The 13,988-nt window shown below is 39.5% G+C and overlaps 1 protein-coding gene across 1 annotated transcript; it reads left to right on the top strand.

Moving 5' to 3' along the window:
- Positions 1-51: 51 nt before the first annotated feature.
- Positions 52-13,405, top strand: NOM1 (nucleolar protein with MIF4G domain 1; the record flags this gene model as incomplete). The annotated part of the gene is made up of 11 exons (XM_010138720.1): positions 52-141; positions 913-1,037; positions 1,971-2,166; positions 3,970-4,293; positions 4,783-4,893; positions 6,113-6,280; positions 6,893-7,014; positions 10,749-10,881; positions 11,235-11,366; positions 12,097-12,206; positions 13,228-13,405. Coding segments are annotated over 11 exons (1,689 nt in total), but the record flags the coding sequence as incomplete, so codon positions are not given.
- Between the last annotated feature and the right edge of the window lie 583 nt (positions 13,406-13,988).

Raw genomic sequence — 13,988 nt, 5'->3', positions numbered from 1 at the left:
GAGGAGGACGCCTTAGACCCCTCCGAAGGTGACGATGATGTGGAAGGGCAGTGGGAGAAGGAGAGCTCGTCCTCGTCCCCCGAGGACAGCGGCGCGCCTGAGGCCAGCGAGCCCTCCGGCGAGGAGGAGGAGGAGGAGGAGGTAGGCCGTACACCTCAGATAACGCAGACGTGCTTCTGAATGTACACGGCACAACCTGAACATAAACCCCTGTCCAGAGCGGGTGTTTGCTGTCCGGTCAGGCCGTGCAGCGTGTGGTTGTGGGTCAGCAACAGTGTTGATTTCAGAGGCCCGCCAAGCCCTGGGGACCACGTTAGGCGTGGGGGGAGGAGTTCCCCCAGGTGAGGGTGCTGTCGGAGAACCCCCCAGAGCACAAGGCATCACGTACCTCAGTACACAAGATCAGCGAGTAAAAGGCCCTGCCCCAGCCTGAGCGATGAAGAGCGTGGTTAAGCACTCCTGCTGTGAGCTTATGTTAAAATTAGCGTCTGTTGCAAACTGAACTGTGACTTCTGGGTCTAGCCTGCGTTAGGTGTGGCAGCACGGGTGGAGAGGAGGCCACGTGGGTCATTTAGCCTGCATGGCACTAACTTAAACTGTTACTACACCTGCAGCTGATAAAACTGGATGAAAACAAGACCTAAGATGTCAGGTTTTAATAACATTAGTTTAAAGAAAATTTTGTGTAAAGGGCAGAGGCGTGTTGCTGCTGTCAAGTTGGTCCTGAGTGGTAACTTGTTGCATGCTGCTTCTCTGTATGAAGTTGTTCCTTTGGCATTAGATATTAGATGGTAAAATATATACTTAACTGTAAGTTTGGTATATTAATCTTGACTAGAAATGTGTATTTGTGTTTGGATATTTAAGATATTAGTCTCATTTGGTTCCCTATTTTATTGTTTTCCTGGTAAGCATCATAATCGCAGTGCTGCGAAGTATGCGCCCCCTCAAGTACGGAAAGCTCAGGAGACACTAGATGACAAGAAAAGAGAAGAATTGGGAAGGCTGAAGAAAATGGTGAATGGTCTCATTAATAGGTAACGTAATAAGGAAAGGCATTAATCTTTGTGGTTCGATGTGACAGTGCTCATTATTCAAAGACAAGTGGCGAGGATGTGACTTCTCTCTTCACAAACCGATTTGAAGTTGGCAGTCATGTCTGCTATCCTTAATAATAATTACCTGTGTTGATATAAATTCTTCCATGTCAGTCATTACAGAAGTTGAAAAATCTAGGAAATAAATTTAAGATTGGGCTGAATTCCACACAGCAGTTGCCTGCAAGTGTTAGGTGTAATTCACGAAGTGTTGGTTAGAGTATGCTTATAAGACAGGCACACAGTGTGAGTTATAACACCCCAAAAAAGCATTATTTTCTTTTTTTAATCAAATAAAATTAAATTTCTCCAACACTACAGCCAAGGAGGAGCAACTCTTCATAGCATAAAGTATTAAAGAACAGAGAAAGTAATTAACACTTTCATGTGCTTTAGGGTGTTTTAAAAATAAGATCTCTGTTGGCATTTACTTTTATCTGTAAAATGCAGGCTCCAGTGTACAGTTTGTTCAGACATACAGGATTTGATATATGTGCTAGAAAAGTATGAGGTATTTTCACACTTAATTTCTCCAAAGACCATGATGCGCCATAGTTACAATGGTCTGTTTTCTTTAATAAGTATGTGTGTTGTGACAGTAAGTGTATTGACAGTGCTCTGTAAATATTGCTACTAACGTGGTTTTACATGTAAGTATTTTTAGAAACCCACCCAGAATTAAAAATGTGTTGTATTTTTTTAGTTTAGTGACACAGCAAAAGACAAAAGGTCCCTTCCCGTTATCTTCTCAATCTTCCTTCCTAAGCCCAGCTAGTTTCTCTAAAAAGAATAGATTATTTGTTGGTTAAATTGAAAATGGTGGAACTGTAAAAAGAGAAGAAAAAGTGAACGCTGGATTTTGTTTCTCAATAGGTTAAGTGAACCAAATTTGTCCTCCATTAGTGGACAGATGGAAGACCTCTACATGGCCAACAGCAGAAAGGACATGAATGAAACTCTGACAGATATTCTCATGAATGCTTGTGTTACTGCAGTTGCCATGCCTGCAAGACTGCTCATGGAGCATGTCCTTTTGGTCAGCATTCTTCATCATAATGTAGGAATTGAGGTAATTCCTGTGGTTAGGACTAAGTTTGTTTGATAATATGTGTTGTAAACGGATTTCCTTGATGCTTGGTTTGAATTACCTTTTAATTTTTGATTGTATGTTACTAAAAAGCATCTCTAGTTGAATTTCATCAGTATTTGTACCTTATTTGCTGGGTGTCCACAAGTGAAAGGGACCAAGTCTGTTGTTTTGTCTGGTTGTTTCCTCCCTGAGTTTCCACTGGTCAGATACAAAAACATCTTTTTTTTTTAATCAAAATCTTTCTGCTGTTATAAAACTGATTTGTTTTTAAGCTTTGGGGTTTTTTAGTTACAATAACCTCTTCTGTTCTCTTGGGTGAATGAAGATACTGTTCTTGAACAATGTGTATACCCAGATAAGGAAAGTGCTACGGTTACAGAAATCCTTTTACGTCAGTGGAAAAAGTCATTTTTTTAAGACCAATCATGCAAATCATCAGTGGAATTAATTAGGTATATCACTGACTCCAGAATATCAGAAACTTCAAAAAGCATGGCAAATTCTTCTGCGGTTTTTCTTTTGTGTTTTTAAGCCCAGTGAATGACTGAGATAAAATGTCTCTTGCTTACTGCTAAGCAGCAGCTGAAACTATTGGTGTCGAAGGGAAGATTTTACCTGTGCAACATTTCTCAGGAAACTGAGATGTTTCAGCATTGTGTTCCCATCAAGTTTGGAATATAATATTACAATGCTGGTTTAGAAACACAGTCTTCTTAGAAGTTGAGACTTTGCAAAATACCTAGTAATAGGTTTAAATATAGATACATTAATAGAAATAGATGGATGATATCCAGACTGTCCTCTGTATTACTAACTCCATTACACAGCATCTTAGGATCTTAAGACTGTAGTATTTAAGTATTCTATTAAGCCCTGTTATTTTCTCTGTAAAGTAAGTGTAGAATGTGCATTACATAAAAGTGCAATAGCACAGCTCCATTTAAGATGGGTTTGAGCAATGCTGAAGGTGGGATTCCAATAACTCTGTTTATAAATGTGTGTGATAGGATTAATGGGTGGTTAAAACCTAAGCTGGTCAGAACTGCTACTGGGATTTCTGGTTTTCCTAAGAACAATCAGCAAATATTAGCACCATAATAATGGGGAGGCGTTTTGTTTAACAATACTGTGTTCATTACCTACCTATATTTTGGTATGTTTTCTAATTCCGGTCTCTAGCATCAGTTCTCTCTTCACAAACACAGAGATTTCAAAATTTCTTTACCCGACTATACCAGTGACAAATGGCTGAGACTTATCCCCACTCCAAAATCAGCCTATGATCGTGCTCGGCCACTGTGAAGTTTGGTAGTTGGGGGATGGCCTACAATGTTGGGTCTTGCTTTCCTGTTAAGGATTTTGTTCTGGAATGCTGAACTCTGTGATGCCTTTGGCTTTGACAGGCAGCCTTTACTGGATGTCTGACTGGCGGTAACAGCATGCCAGTCAGACAGCTGGGAAGGTGCTAATGGGTGTCCATGAAAACGGTGTAAACAAATTCTGATGTCTGTGTACCATTTGCTTTTCTTGCACAGACTTTAAAAGGCAGGTGGATGGCATATATGAGGTGTAAATAACGTACGCTTTAAGAAAATGTCACACCACTTAGATATTTGTGTATGTAAATGTTGATCATCCATATTGGTTGAGAGGAGCAGCAATACTTCTTTAAAATTAATAGTAGCAGTGCCCCCAAAACTAATGTTTTTTACAGATGTCTGTCAAATCTACTTACAGTTAACTGGATTTCTTTTTTCTCCCCCTTAATGAAACTATTGCCAGGTTGGTGCTCACTTTTTGGAAGCTGTGGTGAGGAAATTTGATGAACTCTGTAAAAGTGATGCTGAGGGGAAAGAATGTGAAAATCTGCTTGCCTTGATTGCTCATCTCTATAACTTCCATGTGGTGCATTCACTGCTGATCTTTGATATTCTGAAAAAGCTTGTGGGCACTTTCACTGAAAAAGAGATTGAGTTGATTTTGTTTCTTCTGAAAAATGTGGGCTTTTCCTTAAGAAAAGATGATGCATTGGCTTTGAAGGAACTGATCACTGAAGCCCAGAGGAAAGCAAACACAGCAGAGAAGAAACTCCAGGATCAGGCTAGGGTAAGTGGGTGTGTTTTGAAGGTTTTCTGATCTGAATAGACTTGAATAAGCACTTGAATACATCTGTTAATTCAACAAAATGTTTTCTGCTATGCTCTGTTTAGATTTTAAGCCACCATTAGTGTTCAGTTGTTGTATTCAGATACTTCCATTCCAGAGTCAGTCTTTCTCCATTAGTTCTTGGGACACAGACACCAAAATGCTTGTAATGGGTGAGACTAGGACTATTGTCTTATGCAATGGACAGTGCCTCTGCTTCATGATACTTGGTATGCTTCCAAAAGTGGTCACTGATGAAGCTAGAACACAAATGAATGTAGTAGGAGTTAAAGTAAACTTCCTTCTGTGTAGTTATATTCACATAATTTAGATTTTGATGTATATTGCCAGCAGAGCTGCTTATTCTCACAGAATAGAAATTTCAAAGTACCCTCTCCAGTAAATAAACTTACATCTCATAATCCCCAGAAATATTTCTTTTCCCGATAGGTTCGTTTTATGCTAGAGACTATGTTGGCACTAAGGAATAATGACATGCGTAAGATTCCCGGTTATGATCCTGAACCAGTTGAAAAACTCCGCAAATTGCAAAGAACACTGGTGAGAACTTTCTTGACATATGTAGTATAACTGTTCTTAAACTAGAAATAACTATTTGTATTGTACGCCAGCTTGTTGGGCTGTAGTATTTTTTAATTCATTTAACAGTCTGAAACTCTTGCAGACAAAAATCGCTTCTTGGATCATTAAGTAAAGTCAGCAGTCAACCGGCCTTCTGCAGAACAGTTTGAGAAAGGAGATTATATTTGGCCAAAGACTTTGCCTCAGAGTCCTGTACTTGAAAAAGAGATTGTGGGATCTCTAATGGTTGTGCAGAAGAAATGAGTCATTATGACAAGTTGTTTTTTTCCATAGATTTTGGATGCAGGCACCTGTTCCTGACTTCTCCAGAATTATTTTGGAAGTCTAACACTTCTGCAGACCTAGGTGTTTTTTCTTTCTCGGTCTTTTTCGGTGGAGAAAGTGCAGTTTGTTTAAAACAACCCAGTATAAAATGCATAAATATAATTGTCTCTTTGGATTCAGAACTAATTCATTTTCACAGCACTGGAATATGGTTTTAGAGTCCATATATCTTCAACATGAAAATTGCTCTACTCGTCAACAACACCTAGAGCATCATATTTTTCAAAAATCCGTAAGTGCAGGATGTGCACATCAGTGATAATAGGCCAGGCAAAAGTAAACTAGGTAACCTGGTTCTGTAGAATTTCCTCTCTTAAATTTTCACAGTCCTCTTAGTACAGTTCTAGACTTTTCACTGAAAATTGTTTCGTTCACATAGTTTAAACTATTGTTATTTGAATTGTACAGAACTGAAGGCAGTTTGTCATGTCATATTATTTGAGCGCGAATGTTCAAAAGAAAAACCATGACCAGATTGTAAAATGCTGCAACTGATTTTCAGTGTCAGCATCAAGTCTGAATTCTAATCAAGTTTTATTTTGGAAGATGGCTGATTTTTCACTGATTATCTCCTTCACAAAATAAAAAAAAAGAGCTTCTAAATGTAGGTTTAATGAACTTCCTGTATTTGAGAAATTAGAGCATATGGGAAACTTTTAAATTCTTTTCAGGTTGCTGACTGAAACTAAAGGTTGAGGGGGAACATGTGACGACCTTTATGGAGATCAAGTTATTTGTTTAAAGTATTTGTTTAAAAATAATTTAAAGTAATTAAAGTATTTGTTGTTTTCTTTTTTTAAAAAAAAAAGCTTCAAATAAAATCTTCTGGATTTTTTGTATTTTGTTACTTAAGGTTCACAGCAGTGGTTCTGGAAAAGAAACTCAGCTCCGTGTCTCCCTGGAATCTCTCCTTAATGCTGATCGAGTTGGTCGCTGGTGGATCGTGGGGTCATCCTGGAGTGGAGCACCCATGATCAATGATAAAAACAGCAAGACTGAGCAAAAACTGCAGATAGGAAAGGTAAATCCAGGCAGTGCTAGTTACAAGTCTAAAGTGTTTGAGATCTTTTGAATATTCTTCATACAGGTGAATAAGTTCATTTCAGAACCTACCAAAAAAACCTCCATGGACTCTTGTAAGGCTGAGCTTTGGGACTGTAAATGCTGCTCTTGTTTTTCCAAATGTTGTGCTCCTGCTTTATAAGAGCTGTTACTACAAATGTTATGGTATAGCTTGTTTTTTCTTATCCTATGGAATTGTAAAAGTAACTTATGTAAGTGGCAGAAGAGTCTTGATTTAAAAGTGGGTTTGCTAGTACGAATTCTGACAAGTAGTGTCATCTATCTGTGGGTGATATATCAAAGCTGATTCTAAAAGTAGTGTGTTGAGATGGTCATGGTGACTTGCATTAGAGAAGCATGTCTTTAAAATCTTTGGCACACTTACAGGACATTAAAATATATTTCCCTAGTTGAAAAAGCTCCTGATGATGCCTGTGCCTCTGGAGTAAAGCTCAGGCCTTTGAGTTGCTGCTTCATAGTTCACTGGAGATCTTCATTAGTGATCTTACTGGAGGCTGTGCAGAAATAGCTTTCTTAAATAAAATAGCATTTAATACTTCTTTTTTTTCAGGTGAGTTCAAAGATAATGGAACTTGCTCGTAAGCAGAGAATGAACACTGATATCAGGAGAAGTATTTTTTGTGTCTTGGTGACAAGTGAAGACTTCCTGGATGCCTTTGAAAAGCTTCTCAAGTGAGTAGAGACTAGCACAGAAGACAGCCCAGAACTAAAAATAGCGTTAGCTGGGTTGAAAAAATAACATTGCTGGTGAGGGCTTAAGAACATGTAGTTGATGATACAAATGAAGAAGTGCACAGCTGGGGATCCACATAGGGTAAAAGGGTAGAGAGGTATCAAAACCATGGTGTAAGGACCAGTAGGGTCAGGCAGAACTGACTGTCAGTTGGAGGAAAGGAGTAGCCCCTGTTCCCATCACTCATGTCTGTAGCTGTGATTTACAGTATCTTTTGACTTCAGAGGCCTGTGTCTTTTTGCATTGAAGATGGGTATCCTGGTCTAGTGATGGAAGTCTCTTTAGGCTTGCTTCCTTACAGAGGCAGACCAGAATCTCCTTCAGAACATCTCTTGGCTTTCTGTACTACTGCCACTTCCTTTATTTCTCACTACCTTGCTAAGCCATCTCGTAGGTCACTGTCCATGCTTGCATGACGTGGTAGTATTCTACCACCTCCGCTTCCCGCTTCCAGAATTTCTTAGCTTTGGATTTGCTCCAGGGTCACATTGCATGTTAAGACTAGCTCTTGAGAAGATGATGTGATCAGGGCAACGCTCAAACTAAGCTCTTCTTTGTGTTTGTCAGGATATTAGTAGTAACTGGAAGGGGGGAGATCAGGCCTGAACTTTTCTGTTGCAGCCTTGTAATTCAAGGGAATTGTCTTACCAGGATGGCATGCAATTATTTAATTTGCTAACCAAACCAAAACAGACTTTATTACAAAGTCAACTAATGTTTGATTAAATGCTACTTCTGCAAAACATAGCTTGGATTTAAGACTCTGATGGAGTCATTCCAGTATCTTAATATGGCCTGTTCAATTAAAAGAAATTAGCTGCTGCTGCTGCAGTTCTTGCCAAGACCTGGTAGCTCAATTTGCAAATTGATCCTTGACTCTGATCCATGGTATTTAAACTGGTATACAAATCTGTATACATGCAGGCTTAGAGGAAAAGCTGTCTGCAGACATCCCCGTGTGTTGATACTGATAGCAAACTCGGAGAGAGGAGTTCACAAATCTGCCCACATCTGGCAAAGTGTAGTTGAAAATACAGAGAATTGTCAGTGAAGGAATTAACTTCAACATGAACATGTGATCTGGAGTGTATGGGAATTTATTTATATTCATGTGTTTGATGTCAGTCTCATGAGGAGGAGCATGAGAACTATATAGAGAGGTATTTTAGCTGCACTTGTTGATTCATCTGCTGTGAGGTCTCTGGCAGAGTTGAGGTGTGGTTCAATGGTAATTTATAAACCACTTTAAATCCAGGCTGCTATGGTTTTGCTTACAGCAAAAGAAAGTAATTAAATTGAAGCTAGAACAGCTCCCTGAAGCAGGTCAGCTTGTGATTGGAGAAGTGTCAGTGTAAGGAGAGGGTTGGGAACACCACTGGAGACAAAAAGGAGAGCGTGAGACTTGATCCGCTTCATCAGCTGAAGGGTCTCGTCTCCTTCACAAACCACAGATTCACACAGGAGGGGGAACGAGTGCTGCTCAAGTTTGATGGAGAGGCAGTTTTTAAAGCTATTTCATAAAGATTTTGAAACACTTTACATCTCACCAAAAATTGAAACTTGCAAAAGTCTTAGATATCCTGCTGTAGTGTGCTGAGTAATTCAGGATAGCAATTATGTGATTGTATCTACTAAAATAATTTGGGCTTACTTTTAAAAGCTGGGTTTGAGTGTTGCTCTTTGGGATCTAAAAGCAGTGATAGTCTTGGGCTTCAGCTGACAACTAACCAACTTAGAGAGAGGCTACTGCTGGTGAGAAATAACCTTCAGAGGCAGTTCCTCGTATGCAGTGGAAACTTCTTAAAGTGATCGAGACATACAGATCCATGAGAATACTGTGACTCATGAATCATTTAATAGGTGAGGTGGTTGCATATTCTTTATTGAAGATTATTTGGCTTATGAAATCTGTACAGGTTTGTGATGAAGCTCAGCAATGAAAGACAATTCTTTCTCTTAAATTTTCAGACCTAGCATTTTTAAACATCTGAAAGGTAAAAGACTGCTAGCTGTATGGAGAAGTGAAGATAAGAACAAAATTGAACATTAAAGTGCTGATTTACTTGGATACAACTGCCTGGCCACATGAATATTTTCTAAATGAGCAAGTCATGATAAAAGTGACGACAAACAAGTACGAGTGTGCCAAATTAGTGATTGCAGTGTAACTTCACAGGGCATCTATTAAATGCATGTGCAGTGGCTGAAAACCCATGTATTTTTTTTTTTTAAAGAAAAACCCCTTTGTTGCTCTGTAATAAAATTGGATAGAACTCTGCTGATGGGAGAGCAAGCGAATTACATCACAGACACGGCACCTTACAGTGCTTGTCTCTTCTGGAGAAGCAGACCTCTAAGTTTTCACCGCTTGCTAGTAATCAGCCTAGAAACCATCCCAGACTTTCCTATTGTAAAACCTTAAATTTTGAGGAGTTTTGGCTGCAAGGCAGTATTTTCTCTGTTAATGTGGTGTGTGTCTGTGATCAAATGCAATGGCAGATGCCTGGAGGTAGATACAAATGAGGGGTATTAGGCTCAAGCAATGACAAACTACTCTACGGGTGGCAGAGCAAGTTCCAGTGAAGTCAAACTTAGTTAGAAAATACTCTTAAGTTATGGTAGTGCTGTATGAAACTTGAGCTGGAAGCAATGAAAAGAATTTTGTGTGACATTTTTCGGTTTATAATGCAAAGCATTTTTCACTGTAATTGGTTTTAATGCTGCCAAGCATTTGGCAGCCCTGGAAGCTAAATCGTATTATTCACAGAACAGGTGCATTGCGAGTAAGTTACCATTCCCTGCCAAAGTGTCCTAGCCCTCTTTTAGACTGGTCAGCTGGTCAAGTGGGAACACTCTTCAGTCCTTGGCCTTCATGCTGAGGCAGCAAGCGTAAGTGTTCATTGATACTGACTGTTTTCAGGCTTTTTTTAAAAATTTTTAAGGTACTTTGAAGTCACTGATGCATCCTCTTAGGCTATTAAATTCATTGCACTATAATTAATGTGAGGTATTATATAGCATATAATAGTTGACCAACTAAGTAGGAAAAACATTTTAAAATATTTTCTTATCCTTAGTAGGTACCACAGAAGTAAAGTGCCCTGGACATGTTTCCCTAAATAGGCTCATACTGATCTAAAGGCTGGTTTTCCTCCCATGACCATAGGTGCAAGTATGAGATAACCACAACAGGGTCTGACAGTTTTGTTTCAAGGTTTAACCTTTGTATTGGTGCACCACACAGCAGCCCTTGCTGCAGTGCTACAGCTGTGTTCAAAGGCGTAAGGCTCCATGGTGACAGTGCCCTCCCTCCATTTTTCTTCAAGGAGAGCTACAAACACGGAGCGGGCCACCTTTCCTTCCCCGGGGAGTAATTATACTTGTATGGCTCCACTTCTCTCTGTTGAGAGCTTCCTTTTGCAGCCACTCCTTTAACACTGATTATACTGTAGCATTTCCATCTTGCCGTGCCAGGATACTGACGTAGCCCACAGTCTTATGGGTTTGAGTCCATTCGGTGTTTTAAAAGCTTTGTACAAACTTCCTAACAAGCAAAGTCTGATGTGTTTGGGGACTGGTTTAAGAATTCCTCTCAGATGTTGACTGTAGCTATTACTTTGTGGCAGTAATTCTTTCCTTACTAAACAATTCTCATTCTCTTCCTGAATTCTAGGCTTGGACTGAAAGATCAGCAGGAGAGAGAAATTGTCCATGTTATCCTTTACTGCTGCTTACAGGAGAAGACTTACAACCCCTTCTATGCATTTTTGGCTAGCAAGTTTTGTCAGTATGAAAGACGATTTCAGGTGAAGAAAAATCTGTTTCTACTTTGGTTTAGTGTTGTTATTGTGGTTAGGAAGACAATTATTCAATTCCTGAGAATGGATGTATGCCCGTTAAGATCTTGGTCCTGAGGAAAAATTCTGCTGGTGTGGCTCTGTGTGCGGTGAGGCATACCGAATAGGTGAGATCTGAATAGGAAATAGCTACAGCAGAATGTTTGCTTTCCTCTAGTTTCGTGCATTTTGAAAGAATTGAACAGTCTGTTAATTAACAGAGGGCTTATAAAGGTTATTGAAGGTCAAAAGGTTTTCTTACGTTGTTACTCATTTAAACAGTCACTTAATTTGTAGGATTCTTTTTTTCCTTTGACACCCAGGTGACGTTTCAGTTTAGTATTTGGGACAAAATCAGAGACTTAGAAAACCTGTCAGCTGCTGCCATCACCAACTTGGTTTCACTGTTGGCTCATTTAATAAGGACAAAATCACTGCCTCTCTCAGTTCTCAAGGTTAGTGTGTTTTCTTTTCAAAGTAGTTCTGTTCTCCTTGCATTTGCTAGTTCTATGGGAAATGGATTTTCTCTGTTCCCTAGCTGGTACTTCAGCTGTTCGTGGTCATAAGCTAGGACAAAACTTGTTCTAAAATTACCAAATTAATCCAACTGATTACGGTAATGCTGTCGTCTGGGGAGAAGGGAATCTCTGGAAGGGAATCTGTGGTGACACAGGCATACAAAAGGACTGCAGTTCTGTTTCTAGAGCAGATGTAAAATTAGGCTCTTCAGAGTATGCAGGGTTGGAACAGAGGCCCCTTCATTAACAGGCCTTGTCAGTGGATTTTGCACTATGCTTTTTAACTGATGATGATTCTTATTAGACCAGAAAGAAATCTGCTGAGCAATATCAGAGTGGAGAGTCCACCAAATTTCTTAGAAGAATAATTAAAATGTATTAAACAGGTAATTAATATGGATTGTCCTAGGTACTTCTCAACTATTTATCTAATAGAGAAATTACATCTGATATTCTGGTACCTGTAGACAAGTTACTCCTTAGAAAGGTCTCTGCTTTCCTCATCGATTGGCTTCTGGAGGCAGCATTCTCAGCTAATTCTTCTGTGCCAAGTTTAAGACTCAGTATTTATGGGAGGCCAGCTACAGTGCTAAAAGCTGGTTGTTTAGAAGAGAATTCTGCTGTTTGAAATAGCTGAATTAATCATAGTTCTCCCTCTCTCTGCTAGGTGATTGAATTCAGCGAACTAGATAAGCCCAAAGTCCGTTTCTTGCGACAAGTATTAAGCATGCTATTAATCAAAACAGATGCTGAAGAACTTAGTGACATTTTTATGAGGTAAGTGATCAAAGAGATCTCCAGGGAACCCTTGATGAGTGGTAATGAAGAAGATAATAAGTTTGCTTGTTTTGTTTGAAATTACACACGCACACTGCCTTTTCCACAGATCAACCAGCCATCCCTTAAAAGTAAGTTCTCCTGGGTGAGTGGGTGAAGCGTATTATTTTTGTGTTAGTACAGGCTCTGATATAAATAAAACTGAGAGTGTGTTACACAAAATATGACTTTAAGACATTCAGCATATCATTTTAGTCATAGGATTTTCACGAGCAGAGCTCTGTGATTACCTGCTTTCCTTATTGCTTTACCATCTGTGGATGATGGGATGCCCTCTATCAGCAGTCTTTGCTAGAAGGTGTCTTCAGTGGAAGAAGTCAAAATACAGAAATACTAATAAGGGAAAGGTTTGGGTTGGTTTGTTTTTGTTTCTTTTTTAAATTGCCATTGTCTAGAAAATTTTATTTTTGTGGGACAGGGTTGCCTGGAGAGGCTGGGAAATCTCCATCCTTGGAGATGCTTAGGACTTGGGTGGATAAGACTCTGAGCGATGTCACCGCACCTGGATGTTAGTCCAGCTTTAAACAGGAGGTCGGACAATATGACCAACATCGTTCCTGACTTAAATTATTCTGTGATTCCATGATTTTGTTGTATTAAACTTACAATGTCACAGAAAGTTAAAAAAAAACAAGTAGGTGGTGATGTTTTAGCTGTTATGCTGCAACACAAGGATCTCAAAGATGGTGTTTGCTTCAGGTTTTTTTGCTGTAATGTAATTGTTTACATAAAGCAAGTCTAAGACTCCAACATTCTGTTTTATTGAATTGTATGTTGAGTGTGTTTGGGCTGTTTGCCAAGCTAGCAAACTTGCTGGCAATTTGAAAGCCTCTTCAGAAAAGCTCTCTTTGTAGGTTGGATTTTTCCCCATGTCTCTATTTGAAGAAGATAAAGAAAAAATTAAGAAACTTCTGCAACAGTAGAAAGCGAAATAATAATTTTTTTATCTGTGTCTTTACAGAATATCTGACAACCCCAAACTGGGAATGCTGCGGGAAAGCTTGAAACTCTTCCTTACCCACTTCTTACTGAAAAATGCACAAGCCCAAAAAAATGCTGAAGAAGCCAGCTTATTAAAAGAGAGAGTTGAAGTAGCAACCAAGGCTTTGCAAGCAAAAGAACCCAAACTGAAGCTATAGTTTTGTTTTTCTAATAAAACATAACCAAAAAACTGAGTCTGCATGACGATACAAAGCTTGGTTAGTCTGTCAGACCAAATAATTGAGAAGAGCCGTGTTACTCCACAGGATCCATTTTCTGATGCAGACAGTTGCTTTGCTCTGCAGACAGTAGTTACAAGTTTAATTGACGGTGGTACTAGGCCTTTTTGAAGAAAGGGAAAATGTGGGTTTTGTCGTCCATCTTCAGTGTGAGTGCTTCGTGTTGATGGTTCGTATCTGGAGAAGCAGATATGAATGTCTCGTCTCTGATACGCCCAGTCAGTATATGGTAACCTTTAACTTAAAACGCTAGCGTAGAAGTGACGGCTGTGTGGGCTCTGTGGTGCAGAAGCAGCCTCAACCACAGGCTCTTGGTAACGAATCGTTGGACTTGCCTGAGGAAACAGGCCACTAGATGGCACGAGCACTGCTGAGTCAGCGCAGGAGGACACCAACTTTTCTCTTTAAAGCGTTGAAGTGGCCCGCTGATTCTGTGAATTGTTTACCTGACTGTGAGTCGGGAAAAGACCTGCAGTTGGATTCAAAGCGGTAGTAGAACGAC

This window comes from Buceros rhinoceros, unplaced genomic scaffold (assembly GCF_000710305.1).
Source record: "Buceros rhinoceros silvestris isolate BGI_N320 unplaced genomic scaffold, ASM71030v1 scaffold46066, whole genome shotgun sequence".
Taxonomy (NCBI): Eukaryota; Metazoa; Chordata; class Aves; order Bucerotiformes; family Bucerotidae; genus Buceros; species Buceros rhinoceros.
This window is presented reverse-complemented; position numbering and strand designations above follow the sequence as displayed.